Genomic DNA, 25,651 nt, shown 5'->3' with positions numbered 1-25,651 from the left:
ATGAGAACACTTGGGCAGCTACTGTGGCTGAGGCATCAGGGCGGGCAAGTGGAAGCTCAGAGCTGGCCTCTTCTCAAGGGCAGGGATGCCAGCCACACGCCTCACATCTGCATTGTTCCAGCACGGACCCCTGCCCTACATGCTGGCATGGAAAGCTCTTTATCTCCCCAGCCATCTCCCTAGCTGTGTCTGTTTGAATACTTGACTCTTAGACTAGGGTATGAACACCATTCACATTTCCTTTCTTTTCTCTGCCACCTTTATTCCACTTTCCCTGAGTCAAACAGCCTTCCCCTGCTCATATTTGAGGTGCCCTTAAACACATATCAAGTTAACATGTCCATGAGTTCTGGACTGCTCATCATGTCCCTGTGGCCTCCCCATTCTCTGGCCCACCCTGAAAGATTTAAATACTATGTGACTTTGTGTCGAGCATGGTACAGTCTGCCTCTACTGTCAAAGCTGGAATCTTTCCTTTGCAGATTGTCCCCTGGAACCTGAAGGACCATTCTCATCTCAGACAAAACCGCCATTGAATGTTTGATCCACATTACACTAAACTGACACACTGATTTGGAAAAGTTGAGGATTGTTCCTGTTTTTCTGCTGAGAAGCGTGTTTTCCTACTTACTTTGCTTCTCCTTCATATTACTCAGTTGCAGCAACAGGAGTCCTGTACTTATTTCTTTTTTTTACCAGTGTTATTGTTACCTACAGCTGTAGTTCTTGGATGTAAGTTTTTGAGCCCTGCTGCTACATTCTTTACAAAGAAAACAGACACTGTCATTGTGTATTGACTTCTAAGCTCTTCTGTTTTGTTGCTAATGAGATTTCTTTTCTGCACTTTGTTTTCAAACTGGTGATTGGCAGGTTGGTATATGCTGATCTGGGACTCTTTTTCACGTCCTAGTAGGGTCTATCCCTTGCTTACTTAGATAGTTCAAAATGATGGCTGTTGATGGCATCCTCAGAGCTGTGTTCTCCTCTTCCTCTCTAGCAGCCACTTCTCCCTAGTGACATCCATGACTGGTTGTGATCTCAGGATGCTGCCACTGCCACTTGACACAGTGGGAGTCTGTGGGGAACTTTATTAGAAACAGCTGTCATGTTTTTCTCTTTTTATTTAAAGGTTTACTTACTTTTATTTTCTGTGAATGAATGAAGGCTTACATGTAAGTATGTGCACCACTGGGTGCAGTACCTGCAGAGGCCAGAAGAGGGTATCAGATCCCCTAGAACTGGAGTTACAGATGGGTGTGAGTCACTGTGTGGGTTCTGGGAACAGAACCCAGGCCCCCTGCAAGATCAGTAAAAATTCTCTAGCCCCAATGATTATCTTAATTTTTCCCCCAAATTTTGCTTTTGAAAGAAAGTCTGACTCTTGGCTCATACCTTTCACTGTCTTTCCTCTTGTGACATTTTGGAAGATAGATTTGACAGTGTTATTTCTAGAACTTTTAATTTTCTACATCCTCAAGAGACACTTTCCTAAATAATTTGTCATTTTGATTGCAGTTAAGTCAAACTACTCAGAGCAATGTCGTCAGTCCCACGCAGCTCTGATTTTCTTATTGCCATTCACCGTGTTCTGTCTTGTCTGTAGAAAGAAGCTCACGATGTTTCCCTTGGGGAAACATCAAGGTTGATTCTGTGGTCATTTTGCGATTAACCTTTGTAAACACTCCATGTTTGTTTGCCTAAGAAGTATAGCTCCTTCTCAGTGCAGTAAATGCAGATCCAACATGGAAAGTGGTTATAAAAGACCTTAAATTGAAAGAATTACCCATGATATTAGAAAACAGAGATAACTGTGCCACCGTCACAGAAAGAGTGAACTTCCAGGGAAGGGCCCAGGCAGTCATCACGTGACAGCTGGATTATCTCATGCCAGGCAGCCCCAGGCTGCATCCCATCTGTCACACACTTGCTGAGGGGATTTGAAGGAGTTGATGAACGTCTATGAGAGTGTTTCCTTATCTACACAACGGGTTTAATAGTGATGTCCTGCCCATGGTTGTTCTACATGTCACAAAATATACAGCAAGTTTGGAGCAGACATGCAGCTGGTATGAAGTAGGTGTTAGCCACCACTCAGCTCACGCTTAGCACTAAGAATGAGTCACTTTCGTTTCTGTCCAGGTTGAAAGCTCAGCCTTGGAGAGGTTTGACTCCGGTGCCTACAGCAGTGAGACAGTGTCCTGAGATTCCTGGCTTTAAGCCCACATCTGTGCAGTAGGACCTCTGGTCCCCCTGTGCAGAGACCTGGAAGGGCACCCCAAAGAGCAGAGCCCTGGGAAGTCAGCCCCTCTTGATCTCCGTTTATCTCAAGTGCACCTCACCCCAAGGGTAGGAAAGCTCTTGTTCTCAAGGAACTTTTTAAATTTAGCACCCAACAGACTTCACTGAAATCCAGGAAGGAGAGAGCTTTTTGTTTTTTGTCAAGAATATATTCATCTGGGGGAATTTGTTTCAAGCATTCGCACCTGATAGAAGAGCCCTCAGTCACCCTGACTTGAAAGTCACACCTTTCATCATTGAAAGGAAGATTCTCATGGGGGGGGGCACCCCCTTGCCTACTTCTATAGCCCAAGAAAATACCAGGTTGTGTGGGAATAGTTACAGATGAACGCTTTTGTATTCTCATTCTCTTATCTCCATCTGTCTGTCTGTCTTCTTTGTTTCTGTCTGTCTGTCTCTCTGTCTCTCTCTGTATATGTATTTGTGTGTGTTTGTACATATGTATATACATCTGTGTGCATGTTGAGTACATGGGTAGAGGACATTCATTCCTTAGGCAATATCTATCTTTTTCTTTTGAGACAGTGTCCCTCATTGGCCTGGAACTCACCAAGCAAGCCAGATTAATAGGCCAGCAATGGTTTCCTTATGATAAAGTTTGGATTTCCCGGGAGGGTGATGCACCAAGCCTGGTGACCCATCTCCCATCTCCCCTTCTCATCTCAGCCAACCTCCCCCGTCGACAGCTAAGCCAGGGGACCTACAGTTAAAACACCCCCAAGCTCTCATCCCAGGCCATCCCTGAGCCCCTCCCAGAACGTGCCTTCCTGCTTCTCCAGCTTCCTTTCATTTCCTCTGATTGTATCATCCTTCAAGGCCCCAAGGGCAAGGCCCTTCTTAAGGTGATCCCTATCCTGCCAGGCACTGGAGTTAGCTTTTTCCACACAAGACTCCTTCCTCCGCCTCTTTTTATTCCACATTCTAGTCAAACTGTCGTTTCTCTTGTTGTTACTTCCTGGAGCACGTGATCAAAACTCTTCTCTTTGTATTGTCATAGATCCAAATGCAGAGTCTAACCCCTCAGGCAGGAGGAAAGGCACCCTTTCAACCTTGAATTTTCTAGTGCTTCCAAGAATCCAACAGGACCCCACAGTAGTGGTTTGAATGAAAATGGTCTCCATAGGCTCATCTATTTGAATACTTGGTCCTCAGTTGGTGGAACTGTTTGGGAAGGATTAGGAGGTGTGGCCTTTATTGGAGGAGGTGTGTCACTGGGGGCGGGCTTTGAGATTTCGTGACATTCCCACTTAGCTCTTTCTCTCTGCCTCCCAGCTGTTATATAAACATGTAACCCCTGAGCTTCTGCAGCAGTGCCAGGCCTGCCCCACTTCTGCTGTGCTCCCCACCATGATGGTGATGGATTCATCCTCTGAAACTGTAAGCAAGTGCCCAATTAAATGCTTTCTTTTATAAGCCATCTTGGTCATGTTTTACCTTCACACTAATAGAACAGAAACCAAGACATTTGTCCCATGCTTATGGCCTGAGTGGCTGGTGGCCAGCCAAGACTCTTGCTGGCCACCAAGTGCACATGGTGTCCAGCCAGGGTGAACCACCTCCCCTGACTCCCAGCTCTCTGTGCATCAAAGGCAGTCTCAATTGTGATTTAGCTCTGAGGCTTCTGGCTGCTTGAACTTGTGCTTTGGTGAGTCATGCTTCAGTGGGGGTGCTTTACCTCCAGGGTCAGCCCAGCCACACCAGCTCTATCTGCAAGCAAGGGGGCAGAGGAAACAAAGATAAATTTAACAGTTCTTGAAGTCGTGTCAAATGGAATTGTAAAGAAAGCCTTTGAAGCTTGTCTAGTCTCGCTCTCTTCTCTCGGAAGGACCACGGGGGAAATGATTAGTAAGGTTGCCCTTTGAGGACATGGCTTTGAGTGGGAGTCAGCAGGGAGGCGATGCTAGAGGTTAGTCACAAGCCCCAAAGGACTGTGCCTTCACTCCCTGACCACGCCGTCCACTGCACTACTTTCTCTGGCAAATACTGTCTCCCGAGTGCTGCTGTTTCCTGGCTGAACTTGCTGTCTCTTGCAGATCCCATCACCACTGGAATGGGTCTTGGGCTGGCAGGTGCATGGCATCCATAACCCATGCTTCTCATACAGTCACACACTCCTTCTCATTTTCTGGGCTTCTTTAGACTTCAAAGGGAGGAGCCATGGAGAGCCTCTACAGATAGGACACTCACTGTTTAGAAAAGGATGGCCTGAGGGACAAGTGTGACCTATATGGCCTTATAGGTGGAGAGCCCAGGGCGTGGGGGAGCTATGGGAGCAAATGCAATGGAAATCTTTCTAGAAAGGGTGGCATCTGCCTTGTTGTGTGAGGGACAATCACCCAAGTGGAAGGGAAGGGAAGGGAAGCACAGTCCAGGCAGAGAGAACATCCCATGCAAAAACAAAGAAATCGAGAGAGAGTCCAATACTTTGAAAAACCAAGAATACTTCAGTAATCACGCCTAGGACACAGTGCCAAGAGATGAGATTGACAGGCCAGCTGCTCCCATGTGCAATAGCACTGTGGGAAGTGAGCTGACTTGGAGGTTAGGAAGCTGTGGGATAAAGTCTGTCCTCTGCTGCTCTCCAGCTGTGTGACCTGGACAAGTGACTTCAGCTCTCTGAGGCTCAGAGTCTGTGTCTGTAAAATGGGAATAACCTACACTCTGTGGAGCCAATGTCACCATTAAATGAGATGCTGTCCATGCTGTGTTCAGCCCTGGGGTCAACAGATGACAGTCATCATGCAAAACAGACTGTTGTGTCTATTAAATGAAGACCGTATTCCCGCCGACATTCAGAAACCCCTGATTTGGGAGTCCAAGGTCCAATTCTGATCTGTTCTCATCTCTAGCACCATGCAACTTCCTCTCCTTCCCTGTAGGCCCTGCTCTCCCACCATCCCATACTAATCAGGCATTCCCTTGGGAATCCTCCTTGCTCCCTCCTCTCCATCTACACCATCTGCTTCAAGGAAGTCCCAATTCAAACAACCGGAAAGTGCAGTTTCCCTGGACCTTCTGAAAGGAATGGAGGTGTAGGGCTGAGGCCAGCAGGGCTTCCAGCAAAGCTTTTCTTTATCCACTGAGTGCTCAGACAGATGGCGGAGGGGCGGGTGGTGGTTCCATGGAAGGGTTATTCAGGAAGATGCCTTGCCTTCTTGCCTCCTTCCAACTGCATCTTGACTCTCTTAGGGTTTCTATTGCTGTGATAAACACCATGACTTTAGACATCTTGAGGAGGAAAGGGTTAATTTCAGCTTACATGTCTGTTCACAGTCCATCATGCAGGGGAGTCAGGGTAGAAACCTGGCGACAGGAACCTGGAGGCAGGCACAGAAGCAGAAACCGTGGAGGGGTGCTGCTTACTGGCTTGCTCACCCTGCCTTGCTCAGCCTGCTGCCTTATAGCACGCAGAACTACCAGCTCAGGACTGGTACCACCCATAATGGGCTGGGCCCACTCACATTAACCCCAAATTAAGAAAATGCAGGCTTCCCTACAGTCCAATCATATGGAGACAATTTCCCAATTGAGGTTCCCTCCCCTCAGCTGATTCTATCTTGGGTCAAATTGACATAAAACTACCCAGTGCAGGCATTTTTGAACAAAGTATATTTTAGTAAGGTTGCTGTCCTATCTCCCCAACCTCCTGCTACCCTTACTTAGCCTGCCCCCTCCAGTCACCTCCCACTAGTTTCTTTTCTGCTTCCATGTCCCATGTATCCTCTGCCCACACTCCATCCCTCCCTATGCATTTATGTACTGTGACGGTCTTGGTTTTCATTGCTGAGGCCTTTCGCTCTGGGCATCCCATGCTTGCTTTCTCACGGTAGAGCAGCAGTCTCCCTGCATTGTGTCTCTCTTTGCTCCAGAGCTCTTTATCTTTCTTCAGTTTCTTTATGTCTCTCTCTTCTGTGCTCCAGGCTCTTTCAAATGTCTGCTGCTTCCTTTCATATTTAAAAAGGAGCTGAGCAGGTCCTGGTACAAGTTGAGCCCCCCTCCCCCACACGAATGAGGATGTGCACAGCATTTCCATGGTGACTGCATCCACATCAGCCAGTGCTTGCCTTTTCTACTTTTTTCCTCCAAAGGTCATTTTCTCTTCCCAGAGCAAAAGATGCCTATCTTGGAGCCCAGGTCCACTGCAGGTGACAAGGGCTCTGGGCTTTCCGTCCTTGTTATCAGTCTCATGCTTTGCTGCTGGGCCTGGTCTGCCCACGGCTGTGATCACCATGGGTCCACTGATGGGGCAAATGGCTCTTCTGTGAGAAAGGACAGCACTGGTGCAGAAGATGTGGGGCTTGAGGGTCTTTCTCCCAGTTTCCATTTGCAATGCACGGCCTTGCCCTGTCTTGGGTGGCCCCTTTGTGTTGAGCTGTTAGGAGTTTCTAGGGTGGGTGTCTTGCATACTTCTGGGTACCCCCACAGATGCTCAAGTGCTCGACCCCCACTTTGTTTTTCCTTCTTCAACACTGGGCTGAAAATCTCATTCCACAATTGTCACCAAGCCAACCTGTCACCCCATGGCTACTATGCTTCTCAACACCCACATCAACATGTTTAGGGATCAAAGATAAACAAGCATACACTATCTACCTTGTTTGTTGGGAAGTCTTCTCTTTTTCTGTGATCCTCTACTATGCAATGCACAAACAAATGGATTTTAAAATTATCAAATCATGAAATGCTGGATCGGAAAACACTCTAAAGAAAGCTTGAAGCATCCATTCCTTAAACAGGGAACTGAGGCTCCCATAGCTCCCAATCACACTTGAATGGCCCTCGTGATGATCTCGCTACCTCCCTAGCAGTGATTTGCAGGAGAAGGTAGCTGTATATCATAGTGCCTGGTGATACTCTCACAGCATCCTGATCCAAGTTACACCTCAAGGCCTCCTGAATTTGCATCTCTAGAGAGTGTTCCAGAGGCTGTGCATGGCTAGCACTGGCCCAGTTTGGTGATCTTTGAGAGACTGAGGCAGGATCCAGACACTACCGATTTTACTGATGAGGCTTTTTGGGCAAGCCAGGTTTTGTGAGCAACAAGCAAAGCCAATCTAGTCCCTGATGCCTGTGCTCACAGGAGCATTTGAGTCTGTAGAATGGACACTGGCCCAGTCAAAGTGACTGCTGTACTCTGATGAGGGGAAGAGACAGAAAGAGGCCTCTCCCTGTTTGCCCAGGTCTTCACTCTTCACCAGCCAGCATGTGCCAATAACTCACTCAATGACTGGGGTTATAACTGCAACCCTGGGGACAATCTGGGCAGGGTGAGAGACCAGGAATATGTAGGCAAAGTCCTGCTAGGCAGCTTCCATCGGTGGAAGCAGGATACCTCTGTGTCTGAGCAGATGAGGCTTTAAGTAGGTCTCTCAAGGAGTAGCTACACTTGAGTCCTGTCTGCACTAAAGGTATGTAGTGTTGGCAATGACAGCCTTTGACTGAGCATTACTGAGAACTGGATGCCAGGCCGAGCTCCACACATGTGTTCTCCTGAAGTCTCCTGACAGCCTGGCTAACTATTGAATTTCACCTGGCCTATGGTGGCTACACCAGCTTGTCAAGTAGGAGTATGTGACCGAACTGTCCTCTCTGGGCTTTGACTACTGCTAAGGCCATGGGCGTAGTGTTAGGAAAATATGACAATCAGAGCTTGTCTCTTTTGTCAGCTTCCTGAATGGACACCATCAATGCTGACTTAATCCCCATAAGACAGACTCTTAGAGCATCACAGAAAGTTGGTCATAAAAGATAAAGACCACAAGCCTGTGGTTCTAGGAGTCTCATTTACTCATTGGTTTAGTGTGTGTGTGTGTGTGTGTGTGTGTGTGTGTGTGTGTGTGTGTGTGTGTGTGTTGCAGCTCTGTGAACCAAGAGTATATGGGGGGCTGGAAAGCCAATGGCAGAGATTCTGTGATAAATGCTAGAGGCACAAGGCCTGGGTCAGGATGCCCAGCTGCTGCCTTGCTGGCCCATCACTGACCCCAGACCCTCCTGGTCCTTTCTGAGCATATCTGTGGATTAAAAGAGTGATGGTGTGAATGAGTTGAGGGATGAGGGTGTCATCATTGACAATCAAACTGTCTCCCTGAAGAGAGTGCCCTTAGAGTAAAGTGTGCTTAGAGGCATTGAGGAGGGGAGGTGCCACTGTTGTGTGTGTGTGTGTGTGTGTGTGTGTGTGTGTGTCTACCACGTCCATTCACCAGATGTTCTGCAGAAGACCATGATGGAGGGAAGTAAAAACTAGAAGTGCATGTAGCAGACCACCAGCAGCCTGACTGAATCCTGGGGATAATCAGCACTGCATGATGGGTCTCCAGGCTCTGTCCCTAGGGTTATCAACAATGAGCTGGTTGGGCACAAGCCCGGAGGAGTCAAAGGCATGACAGATGGGTAGGTGGCAGCATCATACTATCAGATCAGCCATTTAGTTTAGCAGGGAAACTGAGGCAGGTGCTCATTTCAGTATTGGTAGGTTAGTGAGGGCTAGCTGAAGTGTGGGAACACAGAAAGGAGATTTGCAAGAGTCTTAGGCTGGGATGTCACCCAGCAGCAGAGGGCTCAAAGGTCAGGGCTTCAAATAGCTAGACAGAAACTCTGGATGGAAACAGAGAGAGAGAGAGAGAAAGAGAGAGAGAGAGAGAGAGAGAGAGAGAGAGAAAGCCCTTAAGGGTGGGTGTGTCTGTTCTCCAACTCCTAGGCTCATACCCAGGCCTTAGATGTGTTCTATATACCCAACTCTGATGTAATGGCCCCTGGTCTTGGGGGGCAGCAGATATGACCTTAGACCAGCTCTTAAGTTAGTGTGGATCATATAGGTTGGCTGAGGACTCCAGCAAGGGTGTGAGGGGAGAACCAACATTTCATGGCTGTCAGCCTTATATCAGGCCCATGGTAGGAAATTATCTCACCCTCACAGTAACCTACAGTGGGGACATTATTGATTCTACTCATTTTCTGGCTGAGCAAACAGATCCAACAAAGAACAAGTTCAAGGCCTCCTCGCTATGAGCAGAGGAATCAGAATGTGATTGTTGATCCAATTTCACAGTTGATGTCCTTCCTCTGACCTTGGACTCCTATATCCCTAGATTGCATCCAAGGTCATAGGTGCATGGATAAAAGTAGATCCAGCCTCATTTGAAATCAAACCTCAACCTGCTATGCATCCCCAGAGTCAAAGTTATTAAGGAGAAATCCAGTTCATACAGTGTGTCTGTACACATACATCCCTACACACCCCACTGCCTTTGCAAGCCTTCCTGCCCTGAGTTCTGCGAGGAGGCTGCTGATCAGTGAGGAATGAAAAGGCACATGGCAGACAAAGGGAACAATGAGACTCAGAAACCAGGGTGATTCAGCTGGAAACAGAAGGCTGGCGAAGGGATTAATCATGGGTTTCAACTCCAAGGAGCTGGCTCTGAGAACAGCAGGTAGCTAACTCCTTGGGAAGCAAACAAGAGAACTGTACAAATATAGTCAGGGAATTTGGGGGTATCTTAGCAAGTTACAGCTATATATTATGGCCTTTTTGACCCTGTGGGCAACAGAGGTTAAAGGCACAGAGCTGATGACCATCCGCATGGGTTCAGGACAACCCCCCCCCCCCACCCACCACCACCACCACACACACACAGCTATTTATAAGGAGTGTAATTGTCAATAGGGTAGAAAATTATTGATGCCTGGATTTCTTCAGCTGAGAATCAGGAGCACTAGCAGGGCCCAAAGACTCAGTACATTTGTACAAACTCAACATTGTCCCAGCTAATAGGCTGGCCAGGGACAGTTTTAAGGTCAGTGATCTTTAAAACCAGTGTGGAATTTTGACTCTCTTCCAAATAGAACCAGAATAAAGTTGGTTTATAAATAACTTTTGCTTTAGTGCTTCCCAGCAGACCCCCAGCCTCAGGTTCCTTATCTATAAAAAGGTAATAAAGGAGGCTGGTCTTTGCTATAAGATTGCCTGAGAACCCAGCAAGGCAGAAAACAGGAAAATCCTTTTGACAGCAGGAAATGGTGATAGGAACTGGAAGAAAGAGGAATGAGCATTTTATGTGTAGGAGTATGGGCTCCCCCGGGACTGATAAAGACTTACCACACAGTGAGGGTCATGTCCTTGGACTATCATGTCATCATTTGTAACAGAGGGAAGTGGGACGATAATATAAACTTGTACAAGGATCTCTCTTAATGCAGAAATAGAATCAAGCCATGGGTACACACCAAAAATATCTAGAATAGCATATTGGTTGTAAGGAGTGCAGATGTTTTAGAAGCTGAATGGACTCTTGGGGACAGATTTGGAGGTGGCCCATGGCTGCCACTCCACACTCAGGTAGCCATGCCTTACCCCAGGGCCCCGGAAAGCTGTGGCCATCACTTCCTTGGGAAGTGGCTGGAGGTGGGAATGGCGAGGTCACTGGAGTTCTGTAGTCATTTGCTGATGGGGCTGTTTGCCTTCTCAGCCCAGTTCCTACAAACTCTGAGATCACTCAGATGAGCAGCAGAGCCCCTTTCTCAAGGTGGCCTGGCTTTGCACACGGTGTCTGGCTGCACATGGCTGATACTTGCACCTGTCTCTTCCCTTGATAGAGTCCCTGTCGTGTGGTGGTGAGCACTGGGGCTGAGTTTGAGTGACTGCTGCTGAATTCTGCTCAGGGGACTGATTTAGCCTAATAGAACTGCCACTCAATTTCCCTGGTTAGCAAGCCGCTGCCAGACTTGAGAGAGCCGCTGCTCTGCTTTGCTTTGAGCTGAGGGACAATAACCAGGGAAGAGCCTATGCAGGAGTCAGAAGAGCTAACCAACCATCCAGCTAGTGCCCCAACTTCTCAAGGGATCCCACATGTATTCCCTGACCTGTCAGGGCTCAGATTTCTCTCCAGTAGACCTAAAACCTTAAGAGTGCTGCATAGGGAAATATGTTACTGTAAAGTGTCAGCCCTCTAATAGGATCCATATAGGAAAGGCTTAAATTTAAAAACAAATACTTCGAGAATGGCTCAGGGATCTCATCTCCAGCAGCTGCATCAATGATCTTGGTTACCACTCACCTCAACCCAGCACACATTCAGTCTACCAGCACTAGCTGAACATCTGCCACACTTCAAGCACCGGCAGATACATCAAGATACGAGAGCTGGGATGGCTCTCGGGAAACACAGTCCATTGGAAGAAAGAACACTGGAAAACAGGACAATGCTGTCTTTCATGGGGCTACATAGAGAACTCAGCCCATTACATCAGTTTTCTTTAATCGGAGTATGAAGAAATGTAAAGAGTATCCTGTCGCATCTCCAAAGAGCTTTGGAGGTAGTCAGTGTCTCTACATCTCACACCCAGAAGCAGTCAAAGCTGCTCCTGCCAGGAGCCAGTGTGGCCTGGTCACCTTCAGGTCCCCTGCTTCATTTCTCTGGGATCCCTGGGCACTTGGTGTTGCACGAAATTAAGAAGTTGACTCTGTAAGATCCACGATGCCCACTCTGCTTAAAACTGTTTGCTGTCTCATAATTTATTAATTATTTATAGAAAGAACCAAAGTCTTTGAGAGCCTGGAAGAAGTAACCTAGAAGCCTGGCTTTAAAACAGAGGCCTTGCAGTTGAAAGAGCAGGACACTGCTTTCAGAAGATCCACAGACCTTCCCCCATTGGAGAGTTAGACATTGTCTTGGTCAACAGGATGACCCACACCTGTCCTCATGAGAACACTGGGTACCAGGACCCTGACCCAAAGCCACTGAGCTGGAGCCGTGTATCCCTTCCTGTTATCTCAGATCCCAACTGACCTCACAAAGCTGACTCCTCCAAGGCTGACTCCTGTGGCACCTTGTGGGCCTCCCTGTGGGAGTAGCATATAGTTGTCTGATTGATCAGCTTACAGAAAAGCAGGTTTCCTTCTGGCGTCTTCATTCATACCTTGTTTTGATGCCCTCTCTGCACTGGATCCCTCATCCCCCTGCTGTTCCCATAACCTCTGTCCTCTGTGCTTCCTTCCCCTCTTCTATGTCATAGGTTATGTGATTCCTCACTCGCTGCCTTCCCTCAAAGTGTCTTTTTTCCCTTCTCGTGGGACACTTTCTAGTTCCTGAGTCTTTATCCACATTTACTCCCTCCCTCCCAATTACATTGCTAGAACCAAGGATCCCCATGAGAGAGAATGCAGTATTTGTCTGCACATAGTTACCTTGAATTATTTTTTTTTAAATACTTCTAAAAACAGCCTGAATCTGAAGCTACCCTCTAGGAGTAGGAAAAGGGACCCTGAAACTGGTCAGTGTATAAGAGAAATCCCCCCACTCTCCTTTGTTTCTCAACAGGAAGCAGCTATTGGGTACCCCTGTAGAGTGAGATGCTGCGTTCTTGGCTCATGTAGGTATATGCTAAGGAACATCATGAAAGACACTTGCACCAGAAAGACCGAAGGTCAGATCTAGCTCACTGGGCTCCAGCTGGGGACCTCTGGCTTGAGGCTCCTCCCAGGACATCTTAGGATACTCATCCATGGCCATAAAGCCTGGAGAATAAGCAAATTCAGACCTGAGCTGCCTTCTCAGGAGCAGGGCCCTTTACCACTCACTTGGTGACCCAGGGCCAGGCTGAAAGGCCTTCCTCAACTGCTCCTTATCAGAATGCTTCTGGTGTAATATTTGCATGTAACCTACGCATGTCCTCCCATGTACCTTAAGCCATCTTGAGACTCATTATAATACCTAATGGCATGCAAATGCTATGTAAACAGTTGTTACACCGTATTGCTTAGGGAATGACGACAGAGAAAGAGGTCTGTCTATGACTGTTCAACACAGATACATTTTTTTCTGAATATTTTCAATCCATGGTGGGTGGCACCTATGGGTACAGAATGTACAGGCAGAACTGGCAGACTCTGTTGACTGTTTTCCTACCATGGTTTACAATTTCTAATTGAAATATAGTTTGCATGCCAGTTCATACTAAAACCCCTGTGGTTTTTTTAAATAGTCACAACTGGTACCAGCAGAGCCCATCAGAATATTCCATGATCCATGACTGGAGCCCATCTGTGTCCCTCGGCACTCCTCACCCACAATTGCTGTCTCTGACCTTGCACAGACTGTCTGATTTCTCTTGTTGCATGGACTTCTAATCACAAGCCTCCCCAAACTGAAAAGCCTGGCTTGCCCTCCCCTGTCCTTCAAAGGGAGATAGAGGCAAGGACTGTGCAGGCCACTGAATAGAAGTAGTCACTAGCTTCAGAAAGGGGAGGAGAACTGAGGTCACCTTGGAGAGGAGGACTGAGCCAGCACTGGCTGAGTGCCCTGACAGGCCCCTTCCAGCTTGCTCTGTGTTTCAGGGGTCCCTGCTGCTGCACCCTGGTAAGGTCTGGAACTCTCATGGCTTCTCTGCCATCAGAGCTCTGCAGAGGGTCTCAGGGACACTCTCCCTCCTGAGAGCTGTCACAGGTGATGGATGAGTAGCTGAGGATAAGCAGTCACATTCACCCAAGGGCTCTGAACTCATTGGGCCTGAGTAGGCCAGCAGACCTCTGCTCATCATGTGAAGTCTTTTCAGGTTTCAGTGTGTCTCATTCTCTCCCGGATTATTTCCTTTCCCTGTCTTGGGAAATAAAACATGCCAAGTGCTCATCTCAGAGCCAGAGCCTTTGTCCTGCCCATCAACGTTGCCTCTGTGGCTTGCTCCTATGCAGGGCACACAGTGGGAGCATATTTGTAAATCTGGTGACAGACAGGGAAGGATGTTGCCTTGATGGGCACAAACATTTATGCTCCATGCTGCATTTAAGTTGTACTGTGTGGGAGTCACTGCACACAGTGAGTTGATGGCATGTGTTGGAGGTGGCCATTTGTCTTTCCCTCCCATCTGGAAAGTGAAGATCCTCCACACATAAGGGCTCCTTGTCCCCAGGGAAGGCCTGGGAGACCATGCCATCCTTCCTTCCCCATCTTCATTGAAAACAGGAAGATGGTGGGCACTTCATGGGGGTCTTGCTCCAGTGTTCCCATTCAAGCAAATCTGATCCATGCCCTTGGCAGTCTAGGAGGAGCCATGCTGGAGTTGTGGAGGAGATCCAAGGAGACCCCAGGTTGGCTGTGGTGGTCCAAGCTAGGGAGACATCTCTGGTAACCCCTGAGTGGCCTGGCTGTCAGGATCAACTTTCTTTTCAGAGATGTGCTAGGTCACCATCATGGAAATGCTGAGGACTCCACACTAACTCAGTGTGGAAAATGCTGTATGCACAGGGCCACTATCTCATCTGCTTTATTTCTTCCCTTTGCAGTGGGGACAAGCTGAGCAGAGGGGCTTCCTGTGGAGTACAGGCTGCTCCGTCCAGTGTCCCCAGTAGAACAACCATAGGCCCCCTCCATCAGCAGAATCTTCTCCCTGCAGGAGAGCACCTGGCCATACCTGTTTGGAGTGATCGTTGTCCCTGCCTTGGTCCAGCTGGCAAGCCTGCCCTTTCTCCCTGAGAGCCCACGCTACCTCCTCCTTGAAAAGCACGATGAGGCAGGAGCCGTGAAAGGTAGGGTCCTTTCCTTTCATCACACAGTGCCAGCCTGTGCCTGGGTCACAGCAAGATGCTGTGCTGAGGACCAAGCATCTCTGTAAGCACTGTGCTAGGTGCTGTGGGACAGTCGCTCTCTCTGCCTCTCTGGCCACTGGCACTAGTCAGATAGCAGAGGCTCTGAAGTGTGAGGAAGATGGCTGAAAAGAGCCTGAGAGATCTGATTCCAGAAAGCAACTGGGCTTGATGGAAGAAATTGAGTCCTCCTGTGGACACATGATACACATCCTGACTAGGGAAAAACTCCTCTCCACCTGCCCAGCTAAGAAAGGACCCTGGGGTAAAGTGTCAGTTACATATAGTCAGAATGGGCAATGTGCGATACAGTGAGTGAGTGACTGACTGAGGCTCTAAAGATTGATTTCTTAGCACAGTAGGAATGTGCGTGTGCGCATGCGTGTGTGTTTAGTATATACATCTTAAGTCATAAAACATGATAAATACTACACCTCCACCTGGTAAAAAGAGCAAAAGAACAAAGCTCCTGAGATCCCAGCCTTGAGTTGAAATAATACTGAGATCTGCGTTTCTATCAATAACAGTACCAATTTCATCCCTGATGTTCAGTGAATAATTAGTTTTTTACATTCTGGGTGTCAGGCATTGGGAAAGATGGGAGCATAAGATGGCATCCCTACCCTCCTGGAGTGACTGGAGTAGTCTGTCAGGATGAGCAGACATGTCTGAGGGTAGAGAGCCTAGCTAGTATGCTGCTTGCTGAGCATGTTTGAATCCTTGTGTTCAATCTCCAGTTCGCCAAACAAAACAGAAGTCCAGGTGTGCGGAAGCATGCATGCAATCCAGATATTCTGAAGGCTGAGGCAGGAGGCTCCCCATGAGGTCAAGGCCAGTCTAGGCTACAGAGTGAGCCCCTGTCTTAATAGGAAAAAGATGGAGAGACACCATCCATGAGTGGTCCATCTGTACTGGGCACTCGCCTGTATTAGCTCCCTAAATCCTCACAACCATAGGAAACAAATAGTACCTTTAGTCTTGCTTTAAGGCAAAGACAGAAACTGAGTGATTGAGTCACTTGGCCAGTGATACAGAGAAGTCATTGGTAGCATTGAACTTGAACAAAAAGGTGGATGTACACTACATTTCCTGGCTCCTTGCTTGACACTACAAGAAATACACTTGCCCAGTCTGTTGAAAATATTGGAGGAAAGGGCCTTGTAACAATCAGCTATTCTATAATACTACATAACATACGCCTCAAAACTCAAGATGACAGCATTTGTCTCGAGTCTGGTGAGCCACTCTGTGGTTCTGTTAACCTTGATAGGATTTGGCCTTGAAATTCTCCCTAGGATAAACTGAGGTTCACTTACCTATTCAATGGTCAGTGACTGACCAAGGTTGGCCTCAGCTCTTCCCCCATGTGGCTCGTCATCAAGCAAGCCAGCTCAGGAAGATGTTCATGGAGATTGCCAGTCCTAATCTGAAACCCTATTGGTTAAAGTAAATCACACAGCCAAGTTCAGAGTCAGTGGGAGGAGGCTACACACTCAGAGGGAAAAGGACACAGGCATAGAAAGACCATGGATGGGGGCCAGCTATGTAACAGGTCCCACAGGCCCTTTCAGACATTTCCATTCAACCCTACTTCTAGTTCAAAGTGGCCAGGGATCAAGTCCTAGCTCAGGATCTTAGTTATTTAAGAGACACTGTCTGAGTCTAAAACTGGGGACAAGAGCCCAAGAGAAAGGGTCATTTATGAACTGAGTGGAAACGAAACGTCACCTCGGGAAATGTGATGGGCGTAGATAGACGCTTCATAGATCAAGGTCAAGGAGATCTCTGTGATGAAGGCCCTCTAGGTCTTCTCTTCTACAGTGGCTGCCATCACCCTGCGTTGCAGCCAGAAGTGAACAAGTGAGGAGGGGAGGCTCCCCTTGTCAGTGTCACACTCTTCTGCTCACGTCCCCTTGGACAGAACATGCTCTCACAGCCTCCCCTCCCTCCCACAGAGCCTGGGAATGCAGGGAAGGCAGTTCTTCAGCCATCTGTCACCACAGATGCCAGGGTCTGCTCCAAAGGAAGAGGGCAGTGAGGGTTGGTGTCTGGCTGCTGCCACACTCTGCCACCTAGGCGAGAGTGAGACTGGCTAGGTGATTGTGATCAGCTGGGAGAACCACGTGGGGCTCCAGAGGCTGACAGCGCATGGCTCTATATAAGCAGCCATGGGAAGCCTAACAAGAAGTGGGAATGAGTTGGTGCATGAAGAACATGCCTTGAAAGTTCGATGACAACCCGCCTGCATGCTTGAGCTAAGGGAAAGCCCTGAGGTTGCTGGGAACTGCCTCTGTCCTTTAAGGCAGAGCGTTGAGACCAGCAGCTGTACCTATATTCTGTGTCTTCATCCATCTTGACCTCTGCATGGAGGGTTCATGAAGGTCTGACCATCTGTGGCCTCAGCCCTAGCCAGCCCAGAGGATCTGGGCTCTGCTTTAGAGTGAAGTGTTTCAATGGTCCAAGGAAAGCCTGTATTCTCAGCGCATTTAGAGTATGGCAGGAGGAGCAGAGTGGTTAAAGGAAACCATGAAGCATGGTGTGTTGGTGCAGCATTGGTAGCACAGTGGTAAGCACATCTGTCTTCCAAAGCCTGGTGTGGTCATCAGGGGTCCAGTGCTGGGGCAGTGTCTGCTGTCATCACTCCATGGACACATGGTGTCTCCATCTCCTCCGTGGCCTGGTCCCTCTGACTAAGCAGGTGAAGTGGTACAGGGCACTGACTAAGCAACCTTCCTGTGGCTCAGCATCCAAACCTCTCAGAGCCTTGAATTCTGCCTTATAAACAAGGGGACTATTTACAAAATCTCAGAGTCTTCTGTCTCTACAAATGGCCCCACTGTTTTGAGGTCCTCATGGAGCTAGTGTAGAAGGCAGAAAAATGATTTCCACCATCCCTTCCTTAAAAGGGGTCTACTTTCTACTTTCCAGAGCCTGAGCCTGAGGTAAAGACATGCTGTGTTCATCAGTCTTTGCACCCCTGTGACTAAATACCTAATGCAAACAACATAAGGAGAAGGCCAGTTTTGGAGACCTCAGTCCATCACAGTAGGATGATGTGGCAAAGTAATTTACACTGTGATGAACAGGAACCAGAGCTGAGCTTTCACAGGGAGGGGAGGGTCAGGACAAGACAGCTCCCAAAGGCATGCCTGCTGGTGGCCCACTTCCTCCAGCCGGGCCCCACCTTCCACACTTCCAACTTGTCCGGATAGTCTAGTCACATTTTCAATCCATCCATGGATTAAACTCTTCATCATCTCAGAACCCTCTTGATCTAATCCTCGGGGACACACCCAGAGTGAGCCATATCAATCCCCTGGGCGGCTCTCAACCCCATCCTGCCGACAGTCAAGACTAAAAGTGGTACAAAACCAAAGAATGAAGGTCACTGATGGTACTGAGGCTGCCCATCAGCGGGATTCAGACTGGAAGAGCCTCGGCCTAAGAGGAGACAGTACAATCACAAGGATCCTTCTAGAAAGTAGAATTGGAGGCAGAGGGAGAACCAGGGGACATCACATGAGAAGGACTTGGCCGAAGAAGCCTGGCTTTCAAGATGGCAGGATGGGGCTGTGAGTCAGGCAACCCAGGCAACATGGAAGCGAGGAACAGTCAAGGCGACTCGCCTGTGTGCCCATCTGAGGCACTGAGCTCATTGGGTTAATTATGTAACTGACATGAGGTGCTCTCAACCTGACTCTGACAATGGCTGGGCCACAGGAAATAGTTCTGTCACTTTTCTAGGAAGAGCCACCAAAATACCTCTGAGCTTCCTGGCAGCTAGAGAAAAAGAATGAATTGGATTTCTCCACTGACTCTTTCATCAATGTCCCAGGACACAGAACCCCGAGCATATGATAAGGAGCCAAGCCAGGCAGGGCCCTGAGCGCTGAAGCTATAGTCAGTAAGAGAGTCCACCAGGAACCCGATGTCCTCCAAGATCAGAGTAGTATTATCCTGTGCCAAGAGCCACAGGAGAGAAGGCCTGGGCTCCCAGGGAGAACAGGGGGAGCTTCCTGAAGGAGGTGGCAGATGAATGGGCAGGAAGATGATTGGTATGGACCAAGTGAGGATAACTGTGGCATGTGTGCAGTCAGGTTGGTGCTAAGCCCTGGACATGTGTGGCTGGATGAAGCACCTGTAGACCAGGGAGGGATCACGTGCGTTTATTTAATCGATTTAAACCAGTGCTCTTGCTCAAGCCTACCATTCATGAGGGGCAATCCTCTCAGGCACCCCAGCTCAGAACGGCCCTCCAGGAGCGTGTGAGTTCGGTCTGCATTGTGTTCATTGTAATTCCTTCCTGAAGACAGCCACATATCCAGCTGTCACATGACTGTCCAGCTCACACAGGGACAGAGGTAGAGCTACCCCTTTCTCTCTCATCCGGCAGGAGCATGTGGCCATGATGATATTTTGGCCCACTTGAAGCCATGCCTATGGAGAGATGAATGCCAAGGGTACCCATACCAGGATGGATGAATTCCACCTCAGGGAAAGCGATAGTCCTAGAGGAAGAGGGTGTTCCCTCTGTCTAGAGGTGTCCCTAAACTCTTGCACAGGGGATGTGATTGTGCAAATGTGGGTCATCTCGTCTCTGACCACCTCCTGTCATTACCATCACTTGACCTGAGCTTGCATCACCCACACAGACTCACAATGGTGCAAGAGTGGAAATTTCTGCTCTCCTGAGGGACTTGATCTCTCAGTTCCTTGTTTCTTAAATGCTAAAAGGTGGTAAGCACAGAGCTGGCAGTGGCCTAGTGTGGTTCATGTGCACCCTGCACCCCCACAGTACTGTCTCTCTAGCTTCCCGTTGCAGCAGCACCCTGCCTCATGCTTCTCTTAGTTGGTAGGTCTGTGTGGCCCACCCCCACCGCACAACAGCCCACAAAGGCTGAAGCTAAATGGAACTGAACCAAGTCTCCTCTTAGCTTCTCTGTCCTATGGGATTTTATCAATGTCCTTTCGGGGTGTGAGGAAAAAGTGATCAGATAGCTGTTTTCCTGAGGTCATCTGAGGATTCCCCAAGTCCCTGGAGGGCAGTGCACATAGCAGCACCCACCTTCTGAGGCTGTCGCAATTGGGAGGTCTGTGAGGCACAAGGCATGTAGCAGGTACAGCTAACGTCAGGCTCCCGATTCCTCGGGGTTCCAGCTCTGCTTTGGTTATTGTGAGTCTGTAAGTGGCGCTAGATCTGAATTCTTCACCACTTCCAGCCCAGAAGCTGACTGGACCACCCAGCAGGCTTTGTTCCAGATGAGAAATGAACTTGTTCTCCTTTTTCAAATTCTTTAGAGCTAATGACTACAGGATGGCCAGGAATTTGAATGGGTGAGAGCTGTGGGAGACTGTTTGCATTCAAATTGAAGAAAGGGTCTGAGAAGTGTCTGGGAGTGGCCTGGGATGGACTATTTTTCAATGACATGGGCAAATGGACTCATGGAGGGCCATTCTCCATAGGCTAATGTCTTTCTGAGATGAGCTGCCAACTACAGGTATGTGAGACCACCTCTTCCCTGGAGTCAAGTTAAAATGGAAGGTGTCTGCTCTGCCCTCTCCTCCCCATCAGAAGCTGTCACCTCACCTGGTCCCATCATCCACAGAGCCAACACATAGTCAGAGATCCCCTTGCCCATCTATCTTCCTGCTGGAGCCTGGATCTCCAGCACCTCTGAGGTAGCCACCATGCCCCTGTACACTTCTGGGGATGGAGAACTCACAGTCCCCAAAGCCAGTCCATCCTTAGATACATGAGTCAGGAAGTTCCTATGCTGGGCTAATGCCCTCACATCAGAGCTCCTGCCCATGTCCTTATTCTGGCCTTACCAAGGACAGCAAGTGTCCTACCCATACCCAGCCTCAGCCAAGAAATGTCCCAAGGTTAGTAGTGTTTCCAGCAGCTTCCAGTGCTGACAGGGCTGGGCGAGGACAGAAGTCACCATGGCAGCTGCTGCTTAGCTGCAGCGTGCACCCCAACACCTCCCTTCCCAAAGTTTCCTGTACCCAGGACCTCCCCTATACGGAGACAGAAGCTGCAGGAAATAATCTTCCTCTCGGGCTCCAGGTGGGAAAGCCGCAATCCCAGACAGCCCTGTTCGTGTTTCTGGGTACAGAGCAGCCCATGCTAAAGTTAGCTCTTAGAACTCACCTGATGAAATTGGCAGCCAGGGGCTGCATGAGCAAAAGCCAGGAGTGCCTCCTGGCCCAGGACTCCGGATGCAAAATAGCATTGAGAAAGTGAGGAGAAGAGGAGAGAACGAAGGTTAAGACACTTCTGAGGTCTGGCTCCAAGTTCCTGCCAGAGACTAAAGGTTTGCGTGCCCCTGTCTGGAGGTCCTAAGCCCCAGCATGATGGCATTCAGAAGTGAGGCTCTTAGGAGGTGATTAGATTAAATGGGGTCATGAAGGTGGGGCCCCAAGGATGCTATTAGTGTCTTTAGAAGAGAGACAAGAGTGTTCATTCTCTCTTTCTGTCTGTCTCTGTCTCTGTCTCTGTCTGTCTGTCTGTCTGTCTCTCTCTCTCTCTCTCTCTCACACACACACACACACACACACACACACACACACACACACACACACACACACACACACACACACACGGAACAGGTGGCCATACACCAGCCCAGAACTAACTCAATGGGACCCTCAGTTCAGACTTACACTCAGTTCAGACTTCCAGCCTCCAGACTGTGAGACTGTCTAAGCCCCATCTGGGATATTCCCTCCAGCAGCTCATGTCAACTAAGACAGCTCCCAGGGACCATTTCTGATGCTCAGAAGGAGACTTCAGGAGCACCTAGCCCTAGGGATAATCTTGGCCTCTTCTGTCCCTGGCTCATTTTCCATTGGTCCACTGCAATTGGCACCCAGCTGTGAGACAGCTGTGAGCACAGATGTGTGCAGACATTTCCCAGCCTTCAACACACCATATGTTCTCTTTGGCCAGGAACCCATCCAGCCCATGTACAGTGCAGTGTGGATGTATGTATCTTCAGATAAGCGTCCTGCTCTCCCCACCCCCATCCCGTGGGGACATCCTGGGAGCTATTCCTGCAGGGGCTGCTCAGAAGCCCAGGGAGACTGACCTGTCTGTCCCAGGCAATTCCCCTATGACATGTGTTGTGCTGTTGGCCTTCGAGCCTTCACATCTGCAGTCTCCTCACGCAGACCTCCCAGCTTGTGCTTTCAGGTACCCCTTCTCAGGCCAATCCCTTCCCCCTCTTACCTGCAGAATGACAATGCTAACCTTGTCGCCTCATGGGTCGGTCACAGGTGAACTAGATAAAGGCAAGAAGAAGTCTGCAGAATATACTCTGTGTGTGTGTGTGTGTGTGTGTGTGTGTGTGTGTGTGTGTGTGTGTGAGAGAGAGAGAGAGAGAGAGAGAGAGAGAGAGAGAGAGAGAGAGAGAGAGAGAGAGAACAGGTAGCTGCTCTATGTGCCAGGGTCTCCTGAGGATTCTGTCTCCACCTCCCATCTTGCCATAGGAATGTTGGGCATACAGAAACACACTACAGTGTCTGGTGTTGCCTGAGTTCTGGGATCTGAACTCAGATCCTCCTTTCTTGGCAAGCTCTTTACCTGCTGAGCCATCTCCCCAGCCCTGGTGTACAGATACAAGAATGCTCATTGGCAGTCTGAGTACACAATTTTGACTACCAAACAGAAACATTTCCAAAGATTTCTTTTCATTGCATAATTTCATTTCAAAGATGCTACTTTTACACTCCTGCAGAAATGTCCCCTTACCTTGAGATACCACTATTAATCATTTGTTAATTTTGTACTCTACCAGGCGTTGTCAGCCAATGCCCTTGGAACTTGCAATGCCCTGTAACTGAAGTACTGGCAGTGCCCCCACTGTGTCACATCTTGGTTTGTGCTGTCACTGTTGGTTTTTAAGTCTTCAATTTCTTTGAGGAATTGTTTGTTTGTTTGTTTTGACTCCGTCTCTGGTCTCTGGTAGCCCCAGGCTGGCCTCAAACACACTCTGTAACTGTAAAAGCTCCTTTTCTGTTGCTGTGATAGAATGCCATGACCCGGGCAGCTCATGGGAGAGTTTATTTGGGTTTACAGTTCTGAGGGATAAGAGCCCAGCATGGCAGGCAGGCATGGCAGCCAGCGCAGAAGCTTAGGGCTCACATCTTGAATCACGAGCACAAAGCAGAAAGAACTAACTGGGAGTAGAGCAAGGCCTTAAGTTCTCCAAGCTCACTCCCAGTGACACACTTCCTCCAGCAAGGCCACACCTCCTAAGCCCCCCAAAGACCAACACAGAGACCGAATCCAGCATGTAAAAGCAAAGAGCCTTTATTTCAAGCTCTGGAGCTTGGTCCCTCTGTCCGACACAGTGGTGAGAACAGAGACTCCTGAGCTCAGGTTGGGCAGAGTTTTTATCATAGCAGAGGTTGGGGTGAGGGGATTTCCAGGGTCCAGGACCCTGATTGGCTGACAATTGTCTAGGGGTATCTGTAAAATAAAAAAAAAATAGGTGTGTGCTAGACTCAAGGACATCTGGCCACCTTATCTAATGGTTGGAATGTTTGGGATATCAGGTACTTCCTCACCCTTGGGTGGATCCCTGGGTGATATCAGCTTAGGGATTTTCCTGGATCTGGGTGTTGCCTGCCAGTAAGCCTGTCACAAAAGCTGTGTCTAGGCCCCTAAGCCTGTCATGGCTTCTGTGTGGTCAAGCTGTTTTGGGACCCCTTCACACATAACTAAGTCTGTACAGTTTTTCTGGGGACCGGAAGTATGAAGTCAAAGTACTGGCAGAGTCCTACTTCTCTGCTAGCTGGTGATGGACAGCACCCTTAGTCTTTCCAATCCTTAGTACCTAGCATCCTCAGTCCTCCTGCATCCTTAGTCTTCCTACAAGCTGGTGCTCCCGCATACTTAGTCTTCTGGTACTGCCAGTGTTCCCACACCCACAGGGTGCCTTGGCTGGCAGCTGCATCCCCCAGCCTTCTCCATGCTTACAGTTTCAGTGAGCCCCATCATCTGTTCTCCATTCTCCTTGGCCTACAAGGACAGGAATCAGATGAACCAGGCCACCCCAGGGTGACACACCAGCACCACCACCACCACACACCAGGTGACTGTTTCCAGAGCTCACATTTACAGGTACCATATGATAACAAGTGTACAACTTAAGCCACAACAGAAAGTTACATTATTTTGTACTCACTGTCTAGACAAAGAAAAGGAAGGGAAGGTCAAGGGAGGGAGGATGTAGCCAGCACCTACTGCAACTGTCAGTGTATTGATCACACACACACACACACACACACACACACACACACACACACACACACACACAGAGCACTGACGACCAGACCTAGGACCTTGCACATGCTAGGCAAGGGCTCTATCACTGAGCTACTTACCTAGACCCTGTTGTTTATTTATAGTGCCTATTGCTCAGTAGCAGCCAGGTAGCATTCTTTTTTTTTTTTTTTTTTGGAGCTGAGGATTGAATCCCGGGCCTTGCGGCCTTGCGCTTGCTAAGCAAGCACTCTACCACTGAGCTAAATCCCCAACCCCACCAGGTAACATTCTAATGATGTGTGTGCTGGCTGCATTATCCCTCCCTCAGTACTAGCAACAACCTTAATGTTATTATATCCAGTTTCCTAGTGAGAAAACTAAGGCCCAGAATCTTCAAGGAAATGGTAAAGGCAGGGTTTGAATAGGGGGGTATGGTCATAAGGAGGCTTCTGTATTCCTTACCTGCATGACAGGAGTGTAAGAGGAATCATTTACTCTGGGTCCTGGTCAGAGGGTATAGTCCATCATGGCAGGGAAGGCATGTGGCAGGAACATGAGGCTGCTTCTCACATCTCTGGGCACCAGGAAGCAGAGAGACATGAACGTCAATGCTCACCTCTCTGTCCCCACTTCTCCCTTTCCTTCTGTCTGGGGTTCTAAGCCATAAGACGGTACCATCCACACTCAGGGTAGGTCTTCCCTCCTAGGTGATTCTAAATCTAGTGAAGTTGACAGACAGTGGAGATGAACCATCACAGGTGTGTGTGTGTGTGTGTGTGTGTGTGTGTGTGTGTGTGTGTATGTATGTATGTATCACATTTGCACAGTCAGGTCATAGACATGAGTGAGCTTTGCAGACACCAACTCATTGCCTTGGCCTGAGGAAGAAGGCTCAAGGCAGGGATGATTTGTCCAGGCCCCACAGCTAAGGGGCAGCATCCTGGGGTGGCCCCAGCTCTGTGTTTTTAATACAGGGCACGTTATGGGGGATGTTGGAGTGCAGCATTGGGCTGTGATCAACTTCAGCCTGTTTGAGTTTGTGAGGCACACCCATAGCTCCAGACACCACTTCATTGATCTGGAAGAGCTCAGGGCTGAAAGTCTGACCCAGACTTGGCCTGGCAGGATGTGGGGACTCAGAAATCCATGACAGCAATGGAAAAGAACTCTAGCAGGTGCCACAGACTGAACTATGTGTCCCCCAATTCACCACAGGGCTCCAAGCCTACAGAGTGTCTGTGCCTGCAGATAGATGTGTAAGGAGGTAATTAAGTGAAATAAGGCCCCAAGGGTGGGTCCTGATCCATAGACCTGGCATCTCCACCATGTAGAGACATAGTCAGAGAGTGGCATATGCACGCAACCCTGAACCACCAATTGCATTCACCCAACATTTGGGCCAAGGAAACATGCAGCCTTTTCTAGTACAGAAATAACTCTAAGCCCACATGGAAAAATGTGACATGATTATGCAGTGGGGAGTTATTAGTTAGTTTTCTATTGCTGTG

General features: G+C 48.7%; 1 protein-coding gene across 2 annotated transcripts in view; it reads left to right on the top strand.

Annotated features, from left to right (window-relative positions):
* The window catches only part of Slc2a9 (solute carrier family 2 member 9), a 133,683-nt gene that overhangs the window by 43,708 nt on the left and 64,324 nt on the right, over positions 1-25,651 (top strand). For both annotated transcript variants that reach the window (XM_036201124.1, XM_036201123.1), the window contains exon 6: positions 14,686-14,818. In XM_036201124.1, coding sequence (XP_036057017.1) covers positions 14,686-14,818 — 133 coding nt within the window. The remainder of the gene's footprint in view (positions 1-14,685; positions 14,819-25,651) is intronic.

Source organism: Onychomys torridus, chromosome 10 (genome assembly GCF_903995425.1).
Source record: "Onychomys torridus chromosome 10, mOncTor1.1, whole genome shotgun sequence".
Classification (NCBI taxonomy): Eukaryota; Metazoa; Chordata; class Mammalia; order Rodentia; family Cricetidae; genus Onychomys; species Onychomys torridus.
This window is presented reverse-complemented; position numbering and strand designations above follow the sequence as displayed.